This window comes from Primulina tabacum, chromosome 2 (assembly GCF_025594145.1).
Source record: "Primulina tabacum isolate GXHZ01 chromosome 2, ASM2559414v2, whole genome shotgun sequence".
Taxonomy (NCBI): domain Eukaryota; kingdom Viridiplantae; phylum Streptophyta; class Magnoliopsida; order Lamiales; family Gesneriaceae; genus Primulina; species Primulina tabacum.
In genome coordinates, this window is record NC_134551.1 from 53,363,738 (window position 1) to 53,389,044 (window position 25,307).

The window sequence follows — 25,307 nt, forward strand, 5'->3', positions numbered from 1 at the left end:
CTTCAATTATTGATTACATCAATTCATTTAATTCAATTTTGAATTCAATTAATTTTTATATTAATTCAAATTTAATTTATGTATTATATGTTTTTTATTTTTTTTACTCAAATTAAAACTAAACTCTATTAAAAACATAAACCATATTAAAAAATTTGCATTGATTATATCAATCAATTTAATTATAAACTGTATAAATAAATTTAAAATATAAATGATTGCAATATTCAGTATCACTCATGACATAAATTATTCAAAAATAAATTTTTATATTTTAAGTAATTTCATGCCCAAATTACTTGCTAACAAATACAATATTTTATTAGTTTATTTAATTTTTCTAAAAATAAAATTGGTCGAATGTAAAAGTTATCATTACAACAAGGTTTTCCAATGAACATTAATTTACTATTTAATAATCATAAATTTTTTATCCCAAATATATATTATTTCGAAATTAACTTAATTTGAAAGAATTAATGCGTTGTAGTTTTCTTCCAAAACTATATGTATATTGTATATCTTCAATTGTCTTCTTAAAAATTCAAATAAGAGAGCACAAAAAAATTAAAAGAGATATATTCAAAAGTGTTTCAAATGTACATTAAATTACTCAAAATAAACATGTATATTACCCTCAATAATCAGAAATGTTTGACACTCAATGCATCCAATTCGATATTTCCATGATTTGAAAGAGTTAATATATGGTATAATTTTGTCAAAAGCATACAATGTATAATTTTTGTCCCTTGATATGTCTTATTTGAATTTTAAATTATAAATAATGCAATATTGCATATTATATTAGAAGTCAATTTTACTCTATTTATCTTATTAAATTTATCTACTCCAAAATTGAATTCTGAAATGACTTCTCTTTTCAGCATCATATATGAGTTGAATGCTTCCAAGATGTAACGTTCGTTTAAATTTAGATTTGTTCGTTGGTATGAACTACCTATATATGGAAACAACGAGACATTAAGTTTGAAATCTGTCTTTCATGATCGAGAGTAAAAAATATTATTCATCTATTTGTACAAATTTTAATTATTACGTATTACTAATGCGATAATTTTCTTCTGTATTACAAATTTTACGGATACATGATAGTATAAAATTATCCGTAATGGAAATGATTAAACCAATTCTGAAGAAAGTAAGCATCTTATTAGAAGACACGTTATAAAATTAATTGACATTGTTTTGAAATACATAATAAATGTGAATTAAATAACTTTTCTGATTTATGCATAATTTATTTAGGATCATATGTTTCATTTTTCTTTCAGAATAATAGGTTGTTGTGTATATTATGAAGAGATTTTGTAAATAAAATCACAACTCATTTGGATAAAAATATTGATGAAATAATTATTGTTATAATTCAAATGTGTCAAACACGTGTCATGTCACAAAATTGTTTGTGAATGTGGATTTAGACGACATTACTGAATTTTAAAAATTATTTCTCATTAATTTTATTGAATGTGATTTAAAAATATTTTTTTATCACATGTTAAAAAATAATAATATATAACTTCTCGAAAATTAAAAAATTAAATATGTATTAAGGTTGGTGGCCGACATCAATACACTAAACAAGATAAGTATCATGTCGTTGTCTTATGCTAACACAATCTAAAATTTTGATATATGATAGTGATTATTAGCCAAAAAATTAATCGACATGCGTTGTATTTAAGAATTTTTTTTAAAATAAGCGAAAAAATAGTTTTTATTTTTATTTTTTATAATTATATTATTTTTTTCAATTTAAATATCTATTCATTTTTCACTAATTTTTAATAATATCATCCCGAGCATCGCACGAGTTAAATACTAGTTATTTATACAAAGTAGAATAGATTTCAAATAACATCATTATTGGGTGAATTTGATTTCTATCTTAATTAAAATGAAATATTATATAAACATGTGAGGATGGATTTGAAATATATTTAAAATTCATTACTTTAAAATCAATGGATCCAAATGCAACTTAAGTTGATTTAGTCGGTCAACAACAATAAAACTTGCTCACGGCAAATGAATTAAATGAATTCTCATAATAACAACCTAATTCTCATGGTAAACTTTAAGTTAATGTATTAACGTGATCTATATTTAATTTTATTGATTGAAACAAATTTTTATATAAATAATTACGAATATAAATATAAAAACATATTACCAATTTTTTTATATAGAAATAATAAATATTAAAAATATTATTGAAATGTTTTATTTAAAAAATAAATAAACTTAGGTATAGATATAATTATACACAAACAATCGTTAATAGTGGCAAGGGTTTTAAACAAATTCCATCGCTACACCACCATACAATAATTCAATATCAATCGGTTTCATCCACAGATTTTTTTTACGAATTACGATGCTATTTCGCGAAGGTTTTTAAGTCCGCCGCTAAATCAACCACTGTTGACCAATTGTGACGGATTTGCAAATCATCGGTAATTAAATAAAATTGTCGCTAAAATATCGACAATATTAATATTATGTCACAAATAGATTCATTAGCGCCGGTTTTAAGTTAACTGCTACTAAATCGAGCTTTTTTTTTTTTGGGCCCGGAGCAAACATGCATCTCATGTGTTACAAATAATACATCTAGAAAAGAATTACACACACAAGCTCCAATATGCTCTTCTGACCCGGACAACAAGAGAATCCAACACCGTGGCACTCAAAATAATGTGAAAAATGTTTGATAAACAAATTTGAGATTTACAAATGACTCTTACAAGCATCATAAACAAGACTATAATCGAAGAATCGGATAGACAACAAGGAAAAAGTCATAGATTATCTTTGGCTAGCCTTACTGGTTTGTCCTTAAAAAATGCTACATCGCTGTTGGGCGCCATAAGTAGGTGATGGTCTAGATTGTCTTCTTCGCTTTCTCCTGCGTCAGATGATCCACCGGAATCCATTCCATCTTCTGCTTTAGGAAAATATAAGGTTTTATTCGTAAAGATATAAGTCGCAAATGTTGTTGAAATCATAGGGTTTTGTACATCAAGAACCATGAGTACATCAGTGGGAAATGCACTTTACAAGATTTCATACACCCAATATGCATAGCTAAAAAGACACCTCCATTTCCATTTTTTTTGTGATTTGACGAGGAAACAAGGGTATCAAACGCCGAAACAGAAGATAAGAACACAGCCGATTTAATCGTCACAAGCTTGCGTGGATTCAATAATTTGATTAAAAAAGGCTGACAAATTGCAAAGATACTTGGGAAATTTGACAATTTAGAGAAGAAATTAAAGTGAACTCCTAGATACCTTTCTCCCACCTATCAAAATTTAAAGTTTCCACGACATAATACATGAAAAAACACCATTTATCCAAACAAAATTACCTGAAAACATTTGATGGTCAGGGAGATGTCTGACTGACGAAGCCTGAATACTCTCAGGCAACAGACAATTACAAAAAGCTCCTGAAATTACAAATGAACTACGTGAGGCAGAAATTAATACCCACTCTCACCAAGAATTTACTGATATGTTCTCCTCTGAAATGCTTAAATTTTAAATCGGAACAAGATTAGCTTCTCTCATCCTTACATTTCCCCCCAATATCTCATGGATCAGACAACATATTTTAATAAAAAAAAAACTAGACTCGAGTAGACTACGATAAGTCTGAAGGTAATATTTATTTTCAAGAAAAACATAAACTTAAAGGGGAAAAACTCGTACAATTTCAGACTTGAAAAGTGGCTCCCTAGGCACAATTAATAGCCCCATTGTTCCATGGCATCAGATTAAACAAATAGGCTCCAAAAATTGATGCCAAAAAATTCAATAAAAGATGCTGCTTACCAATTCGAGCCAATCTATTCACCCATCCCGGAATGGGGTTTCCGGTCAGATGCAAACAGACTTGATCAGTAAAATGGTTGCAATTCTTGGAAATCAAATGGTATGTGTCCCCATGATATCTATTGGAAAGATCCTCCATAAATGACCGAAATTCTGCACGAGACATGTCAGTGGTGCCCAAAAGGATTGAGCGCCTAAAAATAAAACCGGGGCAACCTCTAGGTTCGACTTCAAACACTCCACTAGTTGGGTACTCATGAGCTCCAAACCCATATTCCATTTCATGAGCTGCATATTAGTTATTATCTGTAAATGGTTAGCACATAAAATAAATCATTTAAATCCAAAAATGATCACATGTATAAAACTCTAAAAAAGTGCATGTAGAAGAGTCCCTTAATCCATCTACACTGAAAGCCGAAAATAACTCCATTAGTCTGAAGTGGTTTTTTTTCAAACCATATTACATTCCACCAGAAATCAGATTCATATAACTTGGAATATGATCAAATCCAATTATTTTGCTCTAGTTAACAAAGCTTCAACGTCACTAGTATAAAGCTACACCATCATGCATGACATAATCAATCGAGCCACAGTTTCCACGGTTTCATATTTGCAAATACCAAGTATCGATATATGTTGCATTATAAATTCCAAATGTAACAATTTTAGAACACAAAAACAAAGAAGCATCGACTTCACGCCAAAATTTACAAACTAAGATAATAGGAAATTTCCAATGAAAATAAAAGATAAAGCACAAGTAAAGGAATGGCAGAAAATACTTCTCCAATTACATGTATTTTAGACACCCAACAACAGAAGCTACAGTTATCTGCCAGTTCACAAAGTGATTAAGAGAAGAGGTAAATTCACATGGAGACAAAAGAATCTGAAAGAACATAGACATGCTGGTTACATTCTCACATCACAACAAAAGGTGGATATGTTCATGTTACATGTCCCACGTTGGATTGATTAAGTTCTTGGAAGTTGTACGTATGGACTTAAAGAATCCTTACCCTCGAGCTAACTTTTGATTTGAGTTAGGCTCAAGTGCATGAACTTTAAATTTTGGAAGGAGGGTACCATTGTTAGGGAGAGAAATGATTATTCTATTGGAAGGAGGGTCATATTACTGCTGAAGGATTATTTTCTGGTAAACAGTCTTACTGTTTTATTGAATGAAATCATATTGCTGAGTTTTATTTTTTCTGATTAATTTTGCTACTGCTTTCATTTGTTGGAACATGGATTGAGATCGTAACAATTGGTCTGAAATGTCGATATGGGACAGGAGAAGACATCATGTCAACCACAAGGGATGAAGCAAAAATATAACTGATAGAGAAGGCAGTGTTGTGTAGAGAGGAGAAGGATAAAAATATTTGAGATCAATCAAATAAAGTGGAAGACAGAAACAAATCTTCGGCATCCTTGTAAGAGACGAAATTGTTTGAGGAGCGAATCATACGTGGAGAACTACAATCAAAATTCCAATAATAGTTGGTGGATGGATTTCCGCCGGCAAGCGGATGATGAACCCCATAAATCTATTCATGAAGAGTTGATTCACTCAGCAGAGAGAGCATTAGTAAAAGTAGGGCATGAGATGAAACATGCCCTGAGGATGGTGGAGCTCCCAAGTTTCAGTGGAGCTGATCCTGGTGGTTATAGAAAGCTGGGAAAGATTTGCCCAGAAACTCATTAGACACTGCAGCAGAAGGAAAACCTCAAACCTGCATGAATTATTGGCGTCACTTGCGGTAAACAAGTAGTAGAGAAGTATCTGGAGCAATTCAAAACTTTAACTGAGAAAATTGAAAGATTACTAGAACAAATGCTAAGATATTTTTTAAGTGGATTGAACAATGGGTTAAGAAGAAGGGTGAGGTGAAAACTCATGGGACAACAACATGACTAAAACCATGGAATTTGCCCACTATGAGATTTATGGGGATGAAATAGGGGGAGTGGAAAACAATTAGGTATTGCTCGGGCGGGAAATTATAGTCCAAGCTGGACCCCAAAGAAGTGAAATAAGCCGCCAATTGGTGTTCACTATTCATGGCAACAAGAAAGGGAAATTCAAGAGCTCAGGTGACTAAATCTTTCGCCTGATCCCTAGGAGCATCCAGTGGACCACTGGTAGTCAGCAATGGTGGTGGCGGTGGAAGTAACCAGAGTGGGGACTTGAGTGCGATCCAGAATCCATGGGAGTAATATGTTATGATCTAGATCTCCTAACACAATTAATTCTGTAAATATTGACTAATGGAAAAGGAAGACAGATTTATTAATATGAAATATGTAATAGGAGAAATATCTCCGCCAATGATAGAATCCTTTTAAAAGAACAATACACTCACTCTTCCTTGCCCCTAGCACAAGCTAGTAAGAACAAAACATAATAAACATGAATGAATGTCCTTCCCTTCTCTCCCGCCTAATTTATCTTCTCCCCCCCTCCTAACCCCTTTCCCAAGTCACTTATTTCTGGAACCCTCGTAAGGACTAAACAATCACTCGAGACCAATATATTTAGGCCCATGACAACACTTGATTCTTGACCACTCAAACCCACTAAACTTGGGCTCCTAAGATTACCACCCTCTTGAAAATCAGTCTCGTCCTCAAGGCTAGAGTTGGAGCTAAGAAGTCGATTTACTACAAACTGAACGTCCTTCTTTCCACAGAAAGAAACCCAATGTAGGACCGCGGTTCCATCCAATTCACGAAAATCAAGACTTTCCCACGGAAGCATAGTCACAAACATTGGAAGGAACCCGGGCTCCGAAATCCTAGCCACCATAATCCAAAAGTCTTTTTCTTCAAGCATCATTACCGCAAAGAATTTAATTGTCCGGTAGTACCCATCAAATGCATTATGCTGCTCGTACACTATAAGAACTTGACCGACTGATTTTCTTCCTTTGTCATTTAATGCAAGTTGCCTTGAAAATGTTCTGGATATATCCTCCAACACAGATTTTTCAAGAGTCCTACCTCCAAAAAAATGGGTTGCTATTTCCTCAATAATCATTGGAGTGGCACTTTGTTTAATGAAAACATCTAATTGAGTCGAAATGAGAACAAAACTAGCAGTAGTCTTGTCACCTGAAATTCTCTTTATCAAGTTCCATCATGCCTCGCTTCAGTCTTCTTTCCTGAGAGCAAGTGGAAATCGTCGTTCCATATCCTAGTCTTGGATTGCTTCACAATCCTTAACTTGAGTATTAGCTAAGTTCTTCCTCACGTCAGTATCTCCCAGCACAGTGACAATATCACCAGCAATTGAAAGAGCTACGCATTCATCAAAAAGTTGCATGAACCTGTCAATTTGCCCATACAATTTCCCAAATATTCTGACAGTGGCCTTCCCAAATGTATTGAAAGTAGCCTTCAGCAGCAACGCAGTGGTCTCCGTGACCAACATTCTCTCAGCACCATCACTGCGATCCGAAATCTCATTATAATCCGGAACCTCGGCCTTTTGGATCCTTAATTCTGCCGCGAAAAAACTTTTCCGGCATCTGTCCAGCCCTTCGGTCATTCTGGAATGAATCCTAAGAAGGCGAGTGGGTGAAACAGAAAGATTAGTTTGCAGATGCTGGTGAAATGAGAGGAAAGATAGGCGGATGAGATCACGTGGGAAGAGAAGGCAGAGATCAAGTACCAATTTCCAACATATAGCCTAGAGGGCAAGGCAAATTTTTGGGATGGGGTAATGTTACCAACTTGGGCTCAGGGGATTCTAGCCGGTTGTGTGCACATAATAGAGAGGATAAACGAGGGGGAAGTTAGCTATTTTGCAGCAGACAATTTCGGAGAGGTACAAACATTGAGAGAGAGACAAATTATAATAGTATGAATATTTTCTACTCTAGGGGGGCATTTTCCCTTTGAAAGATTGATCATCATCTTGTAAACATTCTTACTGCTTTATTGATGTAAATAATCGTGTTGACTAGCTTTCTTCCTTAAGAGTGATTTTGCAGTTGTTTTCGTTTGTTGGAGTATGGATTGAGATCTCAACAGCGCTACAGTGATTGGAACACTTTTCTGAAATTGGTCAGCATTGATTTTGAATTATGACCAAAACTAATGGAGGAATATCATTTATTTCTAGTTGAGAATGTGCAACAGAAGTGAAATCGAATGTATGGGATTGAAAGTGTATGCTATGTATGGGGGATGTGTTTTAATGTTTATCACTCAATGGCATGATTTTGGGCTTCATCAAGGACAACCATGACCGCAATCATAATCTTTGCCACCGACACATAGCAACTATCAGGGTTACAATAAAATCAACTAAAGAAACTGAAACTACAGCCAAGGGTGAAAAACAATGTGCTTCCAACCCATCATCAGTCACCAACTGTGAAAATAAGATCATACTAAATTTCAGTAGAGAATCAAAACAAAAAAGTCTATTGAGCTGAGTCTGACACAAAGAAATGGCGAATTCTCAAGTAGTCAACCATTGAATGAAAACAAGACTAGAATATACCTTCAATACCAGAATGAAAGATTCCGAGGCCAAACCAATAGAGGTAGTTGTTTATAGGGGTGAGATCATACACGTTTAGGTACAACATCGAATGAATTTTCTTCCCATTGCTCAGCTCCTCTGGCGAACTATCGGAGCTTGATGAAACTGGAAATAAACGCATTTTGTATAACCCCTCCTCACAACTGATCCCCCAAACTACTCACCAAAATGCTTTTATACTGCACTTCTTATAACTCCATCTTAGCATCCAACTTGTCAAATCCCCTGATCAAAGAGAAGGATAAACAAGTCCAGCTAAGTAGCAAGTTCAATCAGTTAATTGACAATCCACACTGAAAACACAATAACAATCACAGTTTTTTCATAGGAAAAAGGCAAATACCAAGTCTAATAAAAGCATTTTAATGTTAGTCTTCACAGCACAATGTAGATAATTAGCAAGCTCAACCCATCAAGCCTATAATCCAATTGAATTATTCATTTGTTCTTCAGGAGTTTAAGAAACAAAAATTTCTTTTTTATATAAAAAGGGTTTAAAAGCTCATGATATCCATCACCAATGGAGATCTGATGAAGAGGATATTCTTTTTCCGTAAAGAATGAAAATGATTCCCATTTTAATGTACAGTATTTCCAAAAATTTAACTATCCCAACTCAACATCATGCGAAATTTGATCTTCCTGCTATGTAACAAACTAACAATAGCTAGCAGCTGAACTAAGCCGCACATCACCCCTTTCCGTTGTCACGGCTCCAAGCTGTTGCAATGATGCGTATTTCTACAACACCAGCTCATTCTCCAGCAAATTGACAATTGTAAAACCTCGACGCCGAAAATGTACAAAATACTTCAACACAGTTCGAGCAAATTCTCAATGAGTGAAAAAAACCCCTAATGCAAGGAATCCAAAAAAAAATTCGATCCAACATTCAGACAAACGGTTTTACCCAGAACTACTTCGGATCACTGTCCAGTGATGTTTGACACTGCTAAAATGAGGTGGGGACCGGCTCCGTTTAGATTCGAGAATGCTTGGCTGTCTCATGATAAATTCAAAGACTTAGTTCAGGCATGGTGGAATAATGGAACTACTCAAGGGTGGGAAGGATATAAGCTTATGAAAAAATTGAAAAGGATCAAAGACGAGGTGTCAAAATGGAACAGAGAGGTATTTGGAGATGTGGACATTAGACTTAAGGAGTTGAGAATTAAGATTCAGAATATGGACGAGTTAGAGGGTATTGGTATGTGGTCTGAAATTCTAAAAGATCAAAGGAAGGAGTTAAGGTGCGAATTGGAAAATGCGATGCTCAGAAAATCTCAAACGGATAGCCAAAAAGTTAAAATAAAATGGATGATGGAAGGGGATAAAAACTCGAAATTTTTCCATTCATTAATGAACAATAGAAGAAACAATGCGATGATAGACAAAGTGGAATTGGAGGATGGGTCCGTGGTCACCAAGGAAAGACTTATTGAAGAGGAAATTATAAGATTCTATCGGGAATTGTATAGGAAATCAGATGGGGTGGCGCGGGAGTTCGATGGGGAAGAGGGGGATTTTCGTGGATTGGAATGGAGTGAGTTAGATAGATTTCAAGCAGAGGGGTTGGAGGTACCATTTTCGGAGGTAGAGGTCAAAAAAACGGTGTTCGAAAGTGATGGGTATAAAGCACCTGGGCCGGATGGGTTCACAATAGCTTTCTTTCAAAAGAATTGGGATACGGTGAAAGAGGATGTAATGAAGGTTTTTGCTGAATTTTACGAGAGTGGCATTGTTAATGGCATCACAAACGAAACCTACAGTTGTCTCATTCCAAAGAAACAAGATGCGATCAGAATTAACGACTTTAGACCTATTAGCTTGATAACGAGTTTGTACAAGATTTTGGCGAAGGTGTTGACAAGTAGAATGAAGAAAGTCATGAGTCTTACCATTGCGGAGAACCAGTGTGCCTTTATTAAAGGAAGACAAATTATGGATTGTTGTCTCATTGCAAATGAGGTTGTGGAGGTATATAGAAGAAACAAAAAGAAAGGACGGGTTTTTAAAGTGAACTTGGAAAAGGCTAACGATAACGTTGACTTGAGATTTCTGGATTATGTGTTAAGGAAAAAAGGATTCGGTGATAGATGGAGGAGGTGGATAATGGGCTGCGTTTCCAATGTATCGTTTTCGATTTTTATCAACGGAAGGCCACGGGGTAAATTCAAAGGGGAAAGAGGACTAAGACAAGGGGATCCATTATCCACTTTCCTTTTTAATCTTGTTGTTGATGGGTTGGGAAGGATGGTAGATAAGGCAAAAGAAGAGGAGAAAGTAAAAAGGTTCGAGGATATGAGACAAAAAGTTCAAATTTCGCATATACAATTTGCGGACAACACGTTATTCTTTGAACAATCACAAGAGCATTTGTTGGCAATAGTGGAAATTCTAAAAGGGTTCGGCCGACATTCGGGACTTGAGATTAATTTGGAAAAAAACGCGTTGATGGGAATTAATAGGCCGGAAGAGGAAATCGATGAATTGGCACTGGCAATTGGGTGCCAAAAAGGAAATCGCTGATAAAATATTTAGGGATCCCGCTGGGAGGAAATCCTAGGGCTATGGAATTTTGGGAACCGGTACTATCCAAAATGGCCAAAAAGTTGGCAAGTTGGAAAAAGTCCTTCCTATCGAGGGGGGGTCGGCTCACTTTGATTAAAGCAGTTTTATGTGCCATGCCATCTTATTTTATGTCGTTATTCAGCGTGCCTAATCGGGTGGCAAAAAAGATGGAAAAAATAATGAGGAATTTTTTTTGGGAAGGAGCCGACGGGGAAATCATTGTCACGTAGTAGGATGAGAGCAAGTGTGCAAACCAAAGGACATGGGTGGTCTGGGGTTGGGAAATATCTGCTTAAGAAATGGAGCACTTCTTGGAAAATGGTGGTGGAGAGGATCGGTGGAGAGGGGGACTATGTGGAAAAAAGTGATTAACAGTCTTTATGGTTTTCAAGATAATGGATGGGACTTGGGGTTGGCGGGGAATTCAACATTCAGAAGTCCTTGGAAATGCATTTCTCGATCTTTCCCGGCTTTTCATCAGTTGGTTAAGGGGGTGTTCAAAGAGGGTAATATTATTAGATTTTGGGAGGATGAGTGGGTGGGGGGAGTCCCGTTTAGAGATCGTTTTCCTTATTTATTTCAGATTTCTAATGTGTCTAACAAACCTGTCATTAGTTTTGTAGATGTGGCTTATAGCAGCGTCAACTCTTTAACCCGTTGGGATTTACGTTTTAGAAGTAATTTTACCGATACAGAAGAGCGCGAGTTTGCTGTACTATTAGGGGTTTTAGATACCGTTCGGGTTGAGTGGGGTGTTGGGGATTTTAGAAGATGGTTGGGGAACTCCTCAGGTTCGTTTTCTGTTAGATCTTTCTATAACTCTTTTTCACATTTCCTAGCCTCCAATCCTTTTCATTATGTCACAATATTTGGAAAGTACATGTCCCTCCGAAGGTTCAAGTTTTCTCGTGGATAGTGGCATTGGAAAAATTACAAACTTGCAATTCTGTGCAAAGAAGGTGGCCGGCATGTGTTTTATGCTCGCAATGGTGTTGTCTGTGCCGAAAAAAATAGGAGAATCAAGATCATTTGTTATTGCATTGCTCATTCTCAAGTAACATTTGGATAAAAGTGCCTAAAAGAGATGGGTTTTCTATGGACATTCCCGGAATACGCAAAAGACATGTTTATTATGGAACCGAGCTGGCAAACAGGGAGACGACATACGAGATTCTGGTATATGATAATCCATTGCACGTTCTGGTCGATATGGTTGGAAAGAAACACAAGAATATTTGAAGACAAGTCGGAATCACTGTATGAAGTATGGGAGAAAATAAAATTCAGGGTCGCGAGTTGGTCGATAGTATTGCCAGAGTATAAACATCTTTGTATCTCGGATCTAGTTAGGGACTGGAAATATGTTTGGTCGTGACTGTGGCGTTGTAATCTTGTTTTCATTTCATCTCTAATTTACGGATAGCTTATCCACTTGTTGTAGACTTTATTATCATTATAATAAAATATTGTTTCTTATCCAAAATAATAATAATATAAGAGTACAATAAGCGGATAAGCAATCCGCACGTTAGAAGGGAAATAAAATCAACACTACAACGACATAATCACGACCACACATATTTCCAATCTCTAACTAAATCTGAGATACAAAGATGTTTATACTCTGGCAATATCGTCGACCAACTCGCAACTTTGAATTTTATTTTCTCCCAAACTTCGTCCACGGTCTCCGTTGTCTCTTCAAAAATTCTTCTATTTCTTTCCAACCATATCGACCAAAATATGCAATGAATTATCATATACCGGAACCTTGTATGTCGTGATTTTGGCAGTTTCACTTTTGGAATGCTAATTTGGACTAATTTCATTCGCCCACTTTTTTGTTTTGTTTTTTCACTGCTATATGATAATTTTTGTATATATATAGGGGAACCCACAGCCACTACCTTTGGCTATGGGTAAACTGTAAACCTAAGGGCCAACGAATGAGGGGAAGAAGACCGAGTCTGATCGTACTGATGAATGATGATAATGACTATTAGTTGGAGGGGATGGGAATGAGGACTGGAGTCAAAGGAGAACAACAAGAACCGCAGGATTGAGGAAAACGCCAGGCTTTCCGGGTAAAACGGCAGGATTGCTGACAGCCGGATGAAAGAGCACGCGTGAAGTTAAAAACAGGTAGGCCTTCACGAGGTTTGATAATGAAGAATCTAATGTTGGAAATCGTAAAAACACACCCTTTTGACAATTTTTATATTTATTATTATCAATATTTCACCTCCATTGGCAACCGCAAAACAGTTTAAAGATATGCTTGGTAAAAAATATCAAGCGACTAAAAACAAATTGGATATCAAGCTACTAAAAGCACAGATCGAATCACAAGTTAAACCATACTTACGAAATAAAAATCAAGTAACGAGCATAATAACCATGCAAAATTCTTACGCGAGTATGAGTAACAGAGCATTCATATCAAAAAAATCCAAAAATCGACAAAATCAGTACATAATTTCAGATGTTACGAGAGATATCTAAGCTCGTTCGGACCTTGATCTCCCTACCCAGCACAGAACTTTTTATACCACGGATCTAAAGAATCAGGAGCTCTTAGATCAAGTGAAAAACACTCATACTAACCAAAGGATGAACAAAAATCCAAAGCCGTCGAGGAAACACAGTAAAAAAAAGATTTTAAAAATAGAAAGAACAATCAAATGAAATTGGAATTTAAGTAAGATACTCAGAAAATGAAATCGAACAAAAATCCTACATGGATGAAATCAAAGAAAAAACAGAATCGGTACGGAGAATTTACCAGAGCTGTGCTCGCCTCCGCTTGGGGCGAAGAAGAAATGGGAATTGTGCAGAGGAGAACCAATTGGTGTGTGCAGCTGTATGTACGGGGCTCAATTGGGTGAAATTTTTGAATTAGCCCATCAGCCCTTCAATTAGCTGTTTTTTGCATAAACCACCCAAAATTTTATGATATTTGCACTCGGACCCCTCTGTTACTGGGTGGGCAAGTCTAGTTCGATTTTACGTAATTATGATTTAGTTTTTCGGTTTAAGATTTTTGAAATATCCAATTTGATAATCAAATCATTTTATTACGGTTTGATTCGATTTTAGAGTATAATGGTTTGGTTTATACGTCGATTTTTCCGGTTTTTAAAACAAATTCAATTAACTCATTATATATCATTTTAAAATGTGTAAAATAATAATTTAATTCAGCTTATCTAATTTTCGTTCGGTTTTTCGATGTTATAATTATATAATTTGATAATTTATTCTCTAATTTCATTTTAAATTTTTTTCAGTAAAGTCAAGCTATTTAAATTTTGTAAATATAGATTTTTGTTACTTATACATTAAATTATTTTTAAGTATATATACATATTTTTAAGTTTGGGTCCTCGGCTATTTCTCCCGAACAAGGTCCATCACCGAGACCTTTAATGTTGCGGCCCAAGTGTTGTTCTCCAGCCCAATCTACCTGCTCCAACAAACTCACAACCCATTCTGCGCGCACCCCGTCCATCTTCCACCTCACCATCAACGACACACTTTTGGTTTCACCGCCTTCTTCCCATTTAACTCCAAGACCATGGGTACCGGATATCGATCAATTCTGAGAATCCAACGCGTCAAACTTTGCTCCTCGAATTTCAGCAGAAGTATTTGCCTAACCTTATCTGATCGATCATCAGGGAATTGCGACGACCCTACCGACCCCTCCATGATCACCATCTGGTTTCTCACGGCGTTCTCATCCCTGTGTTCCATAACCGTATTATTTGTTTCAGATACTGTAATATCAGTTCCCTCATCAGCAGCATCCAACGCTTTCAATGCCTGGAAGAGTTTCAGCTCCTCTGTACCTTTCTGGTTTTCTTTAGCACCATACCATTCTCTTTTAACTGAGTTAAGATAGAATCGAGTATTTCTGGTGACATATCCTCGTTCTCCTCTAAAATGATAGTCGTCACCGTCTCAATTGAATTAAGGACACATTCTGGGTGTTGTGCGCTTAAAGCAAATCTTAATGATCAGTTGCATTCCAAGTCCAGCATGATAACACATGACCAAACTTCAGCCATGATTCTCAAAATGGAGATTCTCTTGTGATAAGATCTACTGGATCTGCTTGCCAATTCTTCAAATGTGGGTACAATCAGTTGAACAACTTCCATCATTTTATCATCATCATCATAAGGAACATTTGGTGCAGAAATCCTGAGCATTAACTGCTGAAGCCGCTTATGCGGCTAGGCGGGGTGGAAAATTTGCTTGATCCACAATTAAACTTTACAAGAAAGCAATCGAATCAGATAGCATGGATAATTCAAGCTGCGAGTGCTTGCATAACCCACGATGAGTCGCTTAGGCCAGATACGCATGAGATTATCAAATTACTGAGGAAAAGAATCCGTTGGCTTAAGCAGAAAGAAGCCCCTCAAGAATGAAATGAACTCTCATTTTGCATTAGCCATGGTAGGAGCCAAATTTTACTGTCGACTATCACTTCCGCTGCCGGTGATATGAGAAACTTCAGGCCAAGAATTGGTCAAAAAGTCTGATTTAGTTTAGATATCAAGCCATTGTATAGTTCTGCATTGTTCTATCCCTGTTTTGAGAGGAGTAATGGCACGCTTTGTTTTTGCCAGCTTCTAGGGCTGGACCGGCCTATCTGAACCTTCACCGCATGGATATTAGAGAATAATTTGCAGTAGTTTGACTATGGATTCTTTTATTTTATCTACGAGTTTGGTCTTAGTTCATATCCCACGTTAGCAAGCATGCAAATATTCGCTATGACTGGAAGTAATACAATGCTGTCGTGCAAAAGACTCAAGATTGCACGTGCCCTGTGTCAGGGGCATCATGGTTAGTTCTCGTAATTGCGTTAAGTGTAGGAGATTGATCGATTATTGTGTTTACGATATAGTACCTACAGTTATTTTTACTAGCTCATTAATTAAGAAAAAGAAAATGATTTGAGTAGAGATGCCTCGTAGTCGATAATAAGCAGCAAAGTTCTTTTATTTTGAACCAATTCTTGCACACAAATTTCATACAGAATCTGAATACAAGGAAAAATACCAATGTAGGGAAAACTGTTCATGCAGAAGCATCAAGAGACTCGAAAAAATCCACTGGATGTTGAAATATGGTCGTTTGAATGAGAAAATTTACAAAACCGACTTGAGCAGGGCATCGAGCACAGTTTCTCTTGTGGGCAGAGCTGGGATTGCACCTCTTTCTGTCACAGTCAAGGCACCACAAGCATTGGCAAATCTCAGAGCGTCTCTTAACCGAGTCTCGTCCTGCTCAGATGGAAGAAACGAAAATAATAGGCATGAAGGTTGAAATCCATTCCACTTGTGTGTAAAAGACATACAGAATTAACAAAGATAAAAGACATGTTTCTGCCAGAGGATAGACCAACAAAGGTTGGGCATCGTCGCAGGCCGAGTCAGAACTTATTAGCTTGACCTTTTAGACCTAACGATCTCTTATATCGTATTTGGCAATAACCATTTTGTCCCAAACCTAGAGATCACGGGAGGCACAACAACAACAATAGTTTTATACAATAATCCGCTGTCTCATGTGTAAGTTGGAGACTTTAAACGTTTATATTGGTGGTAATGGGACAGCAAGAGTCCAAAATAACGAACCAAAACCAAGATAATGAAATTATAAAAATATTGCATCCGCAAAGTTTGGTTGCATCAATATGACATAAGAAACCATTTGCTCTCAAAAGCTCGAACTCCTCAAAGGTGCACTGATAATTGTTTCATACTCAACAGTATCAAATCAGGATGTCCTGAATTCGGACCCTAAACACAAATTCCCAGCATTAATATATAATTCCAGGCTTATGTTCCCTAGCCCTAGCCTACAAGTGTTTGAACACCGTAAACTCATTCCCAACATTATTAGCCCAAGCTGTACGGCTAGTAGTTTTGAACAGAATTTTTTAAACTTGAAGAGGAAGTAGGGTACTAGGATTCGACATCCCCACCCCCACCACACTGCCTTTGGTTTGTTATTACCTGAAGCAGTGAGGTATCCACAGCTAGCTGTGATAAGACTCCAGCCACAAAAGCGTCTCCAGCACCGGTGGCATCCACACTTTCCACCTTTAAACCCTCTACTCTTCCGCTAAACTCCTGCAAAATCCACGACAAAGCAAACCATGAGAAGAGTACCATGTGTGAGGGTGTCTATTTTGGAAGAAAAAAATTGACAAGTTAGGCTCAAAATCAAACCATCAGTATTTCAAAATTTAAACACGAAACTTATAAGATCGTGTCATAAAAATTGAGTTCTATTTATCACGATGTAGAAAGCACATATCAAGATATAGAAAGCACACCTTAGTATAATAGCGGCAACCTTCTTGACCTTCAGTGACGAGGAGTAATCTGAGATTTGGATGGTATAACTTACGAACAACGTTATCATCATAGGGATCTTCCCCATTTGTCAAAAAACATATCTCTTCCTCACTTATCTGACATTTTATTTAATCCAAACATAAGACTATACTTTTCATTGAAATTTATGATCTAAAAAACAATTAGGTTAAAGAATAGTACCTTAATAATATCAGCGGTGTTCCATATGCTAAGAATGCCTTGTCTTGCACTTTCTGCAGAAGGCCACAATGGAAGCCTCAAATTTGGATCATATGACAAGATAACGCCGGCTTCCTTTGCAGCTATTGTGGCAGCAATGTGGGCCGATTTACAAGGTTCAGTGATTAAACTTATTGAACCATAGTGGAAAATTTTGGCCTGATGAGGACCGAGAATCAGACAGAATCCGTAACCAGGTCTTTGATTGGCTAAAAACATTATTTTAGAAAATCGCATCCCTCAAAACTAAGAAACAATCCAAGTCAAATTTGAAATTTACAAGTATCAGTAATCAATACTAAAAGGCATTTCACATGAGTAAAATCGATCTTCTTTTGTTTCTAATAATCTACACACTTTTATGCTGTGAAATCTTTACGCATTTGCTTTAGGTGGGTTTCCATCATATACCTTTTTAATCAACTCCAAGTCAAGTTCTGACACTTCAAACAACATATCAGCGCTAGGATTACGATAGAACATGAATTCACGTTCTCCATCCTTTCTGAGTGTCACAAATGCTAAGGCTGTTCGAGCACCTGGATCAAACCTCATTCCCTCGTTATTTACATTGTTTTGCCTCAAAATATCAGCAAGCATGTAGCCGAATTCATCTTCACCCACCTGAGCACGAATCAAATGGCATTGAAATCCAACATCAATTTTCAAGGTTTTAAAAAGACATAATTAGCAACAAATTAATCATTTTATTTTGTAAATTTGAAAATAGACGTAATGATCCATGACCATTTACATCAATAAAATCCCCTTGAGAACTAGCGTACTTGCTACCTGTACATAACATCAAATACGACTGTCCATATTTGGGTTTGTTCGACCCTACCCACATGGGTAGTGCCCCCAAACCATTGAGGAGTTGACATACAACGAAGAGTTGACATGTGGCAAAATTTTACAAGTGTCAACTCCTCAATGGTTTGGGGCACTATCCATATGGGTAGGGTCGAACAAACCCCATATTTGATTTTGTTTTATATCGCGAACATGTATCACAATGTTAACATTGACTGGATGATATTCCTTTCCCCATATCCGCTGTACCAGGCTATTGTTAAGCCATAATCTCAAAAAGATACCTTTATGAAGTGAGAACGTCTTATCTTATTACCCCATCCACAATGTCTCACAAAACCAATTTGGGATAATAACATCCACAGCATATTTTTACGTGAACTTGCATAGCGAATAGAAGATATAGACTAAACTACCTTTCCTATGAACGCTGATGCACCGCCTAGGCGAGCAATGCCGACTGCAACATTTGCAGGGGCGCCTCCAGGAGCCTTCTTAAATGCTGGTGCTTCAGCTAATGAAAGGCCACTTGCGGTTGGGACAAAATCAATCAGCATTTCCCCAAAGCAAACCACAAGATTTGATGAATCATCTTTTTCTACTGTCCCATTATTGTTTTCAAATGCTTTTCCTATCAGGAATCGACAAGCATAACCCAAACTAAGCAAACTGATAAACCGCCTTCTTGATTTAAATAATAAAACTTCTGGTTCTAAATTTCTTTATTTAATCTAGCAGTTCCAAGATAAACAGAGTTTCCAAAATAAAATTAGTGTTTAATCAATTTCTGACCTTGGACTCTGAATCGTGGAAACGAAGCTTCTGATTTTGAAGAAAAAACTGCGGCTTTGGATTTGACACTAGATCTCCTGTGGAAAGAAGAGGGACCCAATAACCGATTGGGTAGCCCAGAAACTTGAGAATTCAAAGAGACACAGCTGAAGCTCAAAGCAGTAGAATGAAGAGCCATATATTAAGTAACAATATAGATAAACAAAAAAGAAATTCAGCTGATCCAGAAAGAAAAACTTCTTCTTTGGAACAATGGCCTAGCTAAATTTTTGTCAACGTTAACATCGATGGTTTGTAAGGGGAAAAACTGAAGCATGCAACATAGGACTCATCGAACTGAAAGGATTAGTAAATTCTTGCAAGAAAGGGGATAAATTTTATTCAGTCCTGCGGAGATATCCAAGATAGAGCGGACCCTGGGACACTGAAGCGAGCCAGAACAGGGCTGCTGTCGCGTAGCGTACAGTCGCTTTGATTTCTTTTTGGTTCTGAAGTTGAAATTTTTTTTTTTAATATCAGCAAATAAAATTTTATATCGATCCAAGTCCGTACACAAATATTACACACATGTCCGAAAATTCAGAACACCTAAACCTTAATTACAACTTATACATCATGCCTGCGATGCTTTATACGAAAATGAATTTATCCAAAATCATCCAACGATTTGCTTTTGAGAATAGAGTAGAGTGTAAAGGCATCTAAACTTATGAAGATCCAATTATTTTTTTATATTCTTATTGAATGTAGTAATTGTTGGCATCGATGCAAATGACTTTAGGATGTTTTCTTATAGGCTAATACAAATTTTATAGATTAAAATTTAAGAGTGGATACAAGATACTCAGAGCTATATAACCAGAAATAACAAACAAATGATCCAAGGGTAAGTAACTTCCTTTTAGCACATAGCCACAAGACGAAGAGTGTTTAGGTAGCATTTTAGATTTCCATACGTCCAAGGAACACGGAAAGGGAGCACCGCAGGAGCCATACAAAAGGACGCAGAGGCCTGATTAGAGCCTTGCAGAGTGAACCACTTAGATATTAGAGATAGAGCAAGTCGGGATGTACCCTCATAGATGGCAACTTCTTAATAAGGGGAGATTGAGAAGTTTGAGGCTCTCAATACAAATATTATGGACAAAAGTGAAGTCTACAGATATTATGGACGCACGGTTGCGCCAGAAGACTGTCACACGCGCACCGGGCCGGGCCGGCCGTGCACCCGCTTGTGTTTCACCGAGAAACACCAGCACTTGGAGCTAATAAAGAAGATTTTATTTGGCATATTTCTCAATGTGGGACAATAATTTTCTTGGCACATTTTTCAATGTTCATGCACTACTCATTCTTATCTAACGTTTTTTTCACTTTGCGACAGGAGAAATAATATGGATTGAACTATAAAGACATTTCCTTTCCACCCAGAGATCACACCAAGGTGCCCAATCATATGCTAAAATCACTTGTTATCTGCTGCATCTATCATAACACTTCAAATAAATGTGCACTTTCTTGTTAAAGGAAAATATATTGATGAGGTATTTGCACAAAATATTATTATATACCTAAATATTTGGATTTTCTAGCATGAAAGCAATTTTAAAATTAAGGGTGGGACCTTCTAACACCTAACAGTTGCACAATCTTGAATATGAGGCAAACTTTAAAGTAAAGGTTGTGTGGTTTGAATAATGTTTGTTTGAGATGTCAAGTAAACTCAAATATCACATGCAGGTCTTTAATGGACAACACGTTTTGGGAATCCCACTTTGCCCATTTATTATAATTTTCTAAACAGCTGTTTATATGTAAAACAGAACTTGTAGTTCAGTTGATCTCACTCGTACCTAGGGGCGGAACAGGATATTGGTTCAATGTAGGCAACAATATATTATAATTAATAAAGCCAAAAAAAAAAAAACAATGATTACTTGATAACTAAAAATAATGTGTCATAAAGTTTGAACACAAGTTACGCACAGCCAGTAACATTGATAATTGATGGAAAAACGTCAGAAAAATGACGAACAACAGCGTGTACAAAATTCGAAATCAAAACAAAATATGATATAAAATATAAAATATACGTTGGAAAAATAAGCATGAATTCATTATCGATTTGAAAAAGCATAAAATTATAAAACAACTGAATGATCGACAAATATTGAATGAAAAAACGAACCTAAAATTCGGTAACATTTTGGATTTTTTAGAGATTATGAAAGATGAAACAGTAATTAAAATGAATTGGAATGATTGTTAATCAAAGTATATGACGTTCGTGACTCGAGAAGAGAAAACACATACATAAGGCTATAAAGTGTATACTTAGATACTAATAACATGTAAAAAATCGAGTCTAAAATTTGAGAAAATTTGGATCAGTACAGACAGCTAATAATAATAGCACATAAAAATTAAAAATTTAGACATATATATATATATACATATACATATATAAAAAAAATTGGCCCAGTGTAGGCATCGGCCTATGCTGGTCCGCCAGTGCTCGTACTCATTTTTCCTAAACTAGTGTTCGAATCCCCTCTCTTTTTTATAGATCCAACTATGTATATGACCAAAAAAATTTGGGTCATTAGATCTACTCTTACAATATCGTCCGTAGGTAATAAATATCTCATTGACTAAAAAAATATCAAATTCCAGAGCATATGTTATTACTTACCCTTTTTCCAATCCAAGTATCAATTAAAAAAATTCTAAAAACAAATACGTTTTCAGTATATCCCTATAAAAAATTTAAAAGTCAAAAGTATCCAACGAAGTCGCTATCCTCTGCTCCGTAATCTTCGTACAACTTTAGAACCCAAAACTTGGTAGTTATACCCAATTTGAGATTAATTTAAATTAAATTAAAAATTATTCACGGATACTCCTTAATATTTCAAATATAATAAGTTCCATGAGTTTTGAACTTTACCCCTGAATATTAATTGTATAATCAATTTAACATCAACTATTATTCTAGAGCAAAAATTTGTTTGAGACGGTATCACGGATCGTATTTTGTGAGACGAATCTCTTATTTGGGTCATCCATGTAAAAATATTATTTTTTACTGTGAATATCGGTAGGATTGACCCGTTACACAGATAAAGTTTCGTGAGACCGTTTTACAAAAGACATACTCTTACTCTAATTATGAATTGAATCTCATACTATAGGGAGTAACTTAGAATAACAAGAAGTATGAAAACTTAAAAAAAAATATCACTTTTATTTTCAATAATTTATTAATAATTATTTGTTTTATAATTTATCAAACAAAAATAAAAACAATATATATTTTCTAATTAAATAAATAATATTAGATAGTTGTCTCGAATAGCTTGAAAAAAAAAGGAAAAAAAAGAAAGAAAGAAGCCGGAGGCTCCAATAAAAATAACTCCGGGTTTCATTCATTGTGAGTGGTTATCTTAATTTATTTAGACATATTTATTAATTTTTTTAATTTATTTGTCCGAAATAAATAAATCTTGGATCAAGAATTAAGGTAGAAAGAGTTATGTAATATAAAAAAAAAATGTAAATGACTGCACAAAACTCAACTCACACTCCACGCGTATTCAACGCGTTAATCGTTCCCTTTAAATCTCCGCCAGCAGCTTTTTCCTAACAGAAAAAACTCCTCAATTTCTCGACTTTTCCTTTATTAATGATTGTAGATTTCTAAGATTTATCCCTGTTCGGTCATGGAGAATAATCAAGATCCAAGAAAAGCCCCATTAACCAAGGAAGAAGAAGTGGAGCAAGTATTCAGCAAATTCGACACCAACGGCGACGGAAAGATCTCGTTAACCGAACTGTCAGCCATACTCAACGTCCTCAGATCCGCCACCGCCGAGGAGGAGGTGGCTAGTATCATGTCGGAGCTGGATGTGGACGGGGACGGCTTCATCGACTTGAACGAGTTCAAGGCCTTCCACTTCGGCGGAGGGGACAAGAACAAGGAGTTGAAGGAGGCGTTCGACTTGTATGACCAGGACAAGAACGGGAAGATCTCAGCGACGGAGCTGCACGCCGTGCTGAAGAGCCTGGGCGAGAAGTGCTCGCTCATAGACTGCCGGAGGATGATCAGCAACGTCGACGTGGATGGCGACGGCTGCGTGAATTTCGAGGAATTTAAGAAGATGATGACCGGGGCTTCATGACGTAGGTGTCCGAATTCTAATTCAGTCTCTTTTTGTCGTTCATGTTTTTTCAGTGGAGTTTCGTTTAACTATCAATCAATCATTCACTCCCTGTTTTTAAACTTTGGCTTCGAGTTTCGTAGTGCATGGGTTAATCTTGCTATAACATACACATCTTGTTTCAAGGATTGTAAAAACAATCATTTGTATGTATGATCTTGATTCTTGAAGTAATTAGTGTTTTGGAGAAGAATCAGCTTTTATCAATATTTCCTGGTGGAAATTAAAACATTTTTGTATTACAAACTCATGAAAAGTAAATTTTATGCATAAGGTATAATAATATGATGATTAGTATATTAAATTCTGATTGCGATTGAGCATGACGCCCGAAACGCGTTTCATCATTTGTATCGTGAGGATCAGGATAATGCTACAGAGTATTGGGAGGCCACCCCAAAATTCTGATCCAAGTACAAATACAACTTAGAATCGTGTCACATGAGTTTTTGTGTTTATTTAACGTTACTTTTCATATGAATATGTCAACTCATTTTTCATAGGAATCATGTCAACTAGGGGTGCTTATCTGGTTTTGAGTTCCTTGTCTAAATATTATTATTTTTAATATATAATTACTTTTATTAATGAATATTTTTTTATTTAGTATTTTGAGTTGAAACAATACTGAATAATCATAAAAATAAAATAATTGAAATATTTATTTTACAATTGAAAAGCAAAAATTCATCATGATTTATTAAAATATATTTTGAATATTTTGGATCTTCATCGGAACTTGAGCTTTGATATTCATGAATTGTGCCAGTAGTCCTATTTTTTTTTTCGGCTGCAAACCAATCTTGTAGGCATGTTAGCATGGAAAGTGTTTCTGGCTTAATGAGTTCTTTGTTCACCAATGATCCTTCCACATACTGAAAATGCAGATTCGGAAGCAACACTTGAACTTTGAATGGGTAGGACATCTCTTGCAATTGCAGCTAACAATGAATAAAGTTTAGAATTTACTTTCCACCAATCAAGAACGTCGAAATTATCTGTAGTCTCAATATATTGGCTTAGAAAAATTTAGATATCATTATAATTGGTTTGTCACCAATTTTCCTTTGAAATTTTGTTGTTTCAAACTTTGAAAGAAGTTCAGTGCTCCACTTTTGCTTTTATATGTCTGCATCTCCTCCGGCTGCGCACTCGGTTCATCACATTGTTCACTAGCATACAAATCAAACAATTCTTGGAAAAAATGCATGATTGACTTCTTTTGATCGTCAACATTCTTCGGAAAAAATTAAGCATAATATTCAAAAAAACACGTCTAATCATCCTTGATTTTGAGTATGATCAAGTAATGTTGCTAAACCATGCATAATTGGGATAGTTTCCCAATATTTTAAAATTTTGTTTTACATATTTGAAACAAAATCACGCATAACTGAATAATTACGATATTCAATAAATTCATAAAATATATTGTAAAGCAAATGTAGAAACATGATTGAAGTATGGTAGTTAACGTCAAAAAATTTCTCGGTTGCTTCTTTAAAAATTTCTTACAAAAAAACACATTTACTCAAAATATTCTAATCATCGTCAGCTAGCATTAAAGATTCTACCACAATATTATTGTAATATGGAGTATGTTGGGTGCAATAATTGTCCATGCTTGGTAGAGCGATTGAATCGTGGTGCTTGAGCTGCTGTGCGGTTTAAAATATTTGAGTTGCACCATTACTACTAGTTATAGCTTTTGGTAAAGCGGCAAGCGCTCGGTCCTACAATTGGTATCAGAGCCAAGATCACGGGTTCGATTCCCATTAATTGCAAGGAGTGCAATTATTGGGAGGGAGATTGTTGGTTGCAATAATTGTCCCTGCTTGGTAGTGCGATCGAATCGTGGTGCTTGAGCTGCTGTGCGGTT

General features: G+C 35.8%; 3 protein-coding genes across 4 annotated transcripts; 1 reads left to right on the plus strand and 2 right to left on the minus strand.

Annotated features, from left to right (window-relative positions):
- Positions 1–2,694: 2,694 nt before the first annotated feature.
- On the minus strand, positions 2,695–13,902 carry LOC142536968 (deSI-like protein At4g17486). The gene is made up of 5 exons (XM_075642472.1): positions 13,775–13,902; positions 8,380–8,646; positions 3,864–4,151; positions 3,398–3,478; positions 2,695–2,968 (listed from the first exon to the last, which is right to left on the minus strand). The coding sequence occupies exons 2-5, from the start codon at positions 8,540–8,542 to the stop codon at positions 2,826–2,828; spliced, it is 675 nt and encodes a 224-aa protein (XP_075498587.1). The 5' UTR covers positions 8,543–8,646; positions 13,775–13,902; the 3' UTR covers positions 2,695–2,825.
- A 2,072-nt stretch (positions 13,903–15,974) lies between these two features.
- On the minus strand, positions 15,975–19,708 carry LOC142536969 (putative fructokinase-6, chloroplastic). 2 transcript variants are annotated; one of them, XM_075642475.1, is made up of 7 exons: positions 19,212–19,708; positions 18,836–19,044; positions 18,018–18,230; positions 17,568–17,765; positions 17,345–17,482; positions 17,022–17,138; positions 15,975–16,286 (listed from the first exon to the last, which is right to left on the minus strand). In XM_075642475.1, the coding sequence occupies exons 1-7, from the start codon at positions 19,387–19,389 to the stop codon at positions 16,152–16,154; spliced, it is 1,188 nt and encodes a 395-aa protein (XP_075498590.1). In that variant the 5' UTR covers positions 19,390–19,708; the 3' UTR covers positions 15,975–16,151. The 2 variants fall into 2 exon arrangements, with proteins under 2 accessions (XP_075498590.1, XP_075498589.1); XM_075642474.1 differs by having other exon boundaries at positions 18,836–19,050; positions 19,212–19,707.
- A 3,079-nt stretch (positions 19,709–22,787) lies between these two features.
- On the plus strand, positions 22,788–23,674 carry LOC142536970 (putative calcium-binding protein CML18). The gene has a single exon (XM_075642476.1). It carries the CDS (start codon positions 22,931–22,933, stop codon positions 23,387–23,389), a length of 459 nt encoding a protein of 152 aa, XP_075498591.1. The 5' UTR covers positions 22,788–22,930; the 3' UTR covers positions 23,390–23,674.
- Positions 23,675–25,307: the final 1,633 nt, after the last annotated feature.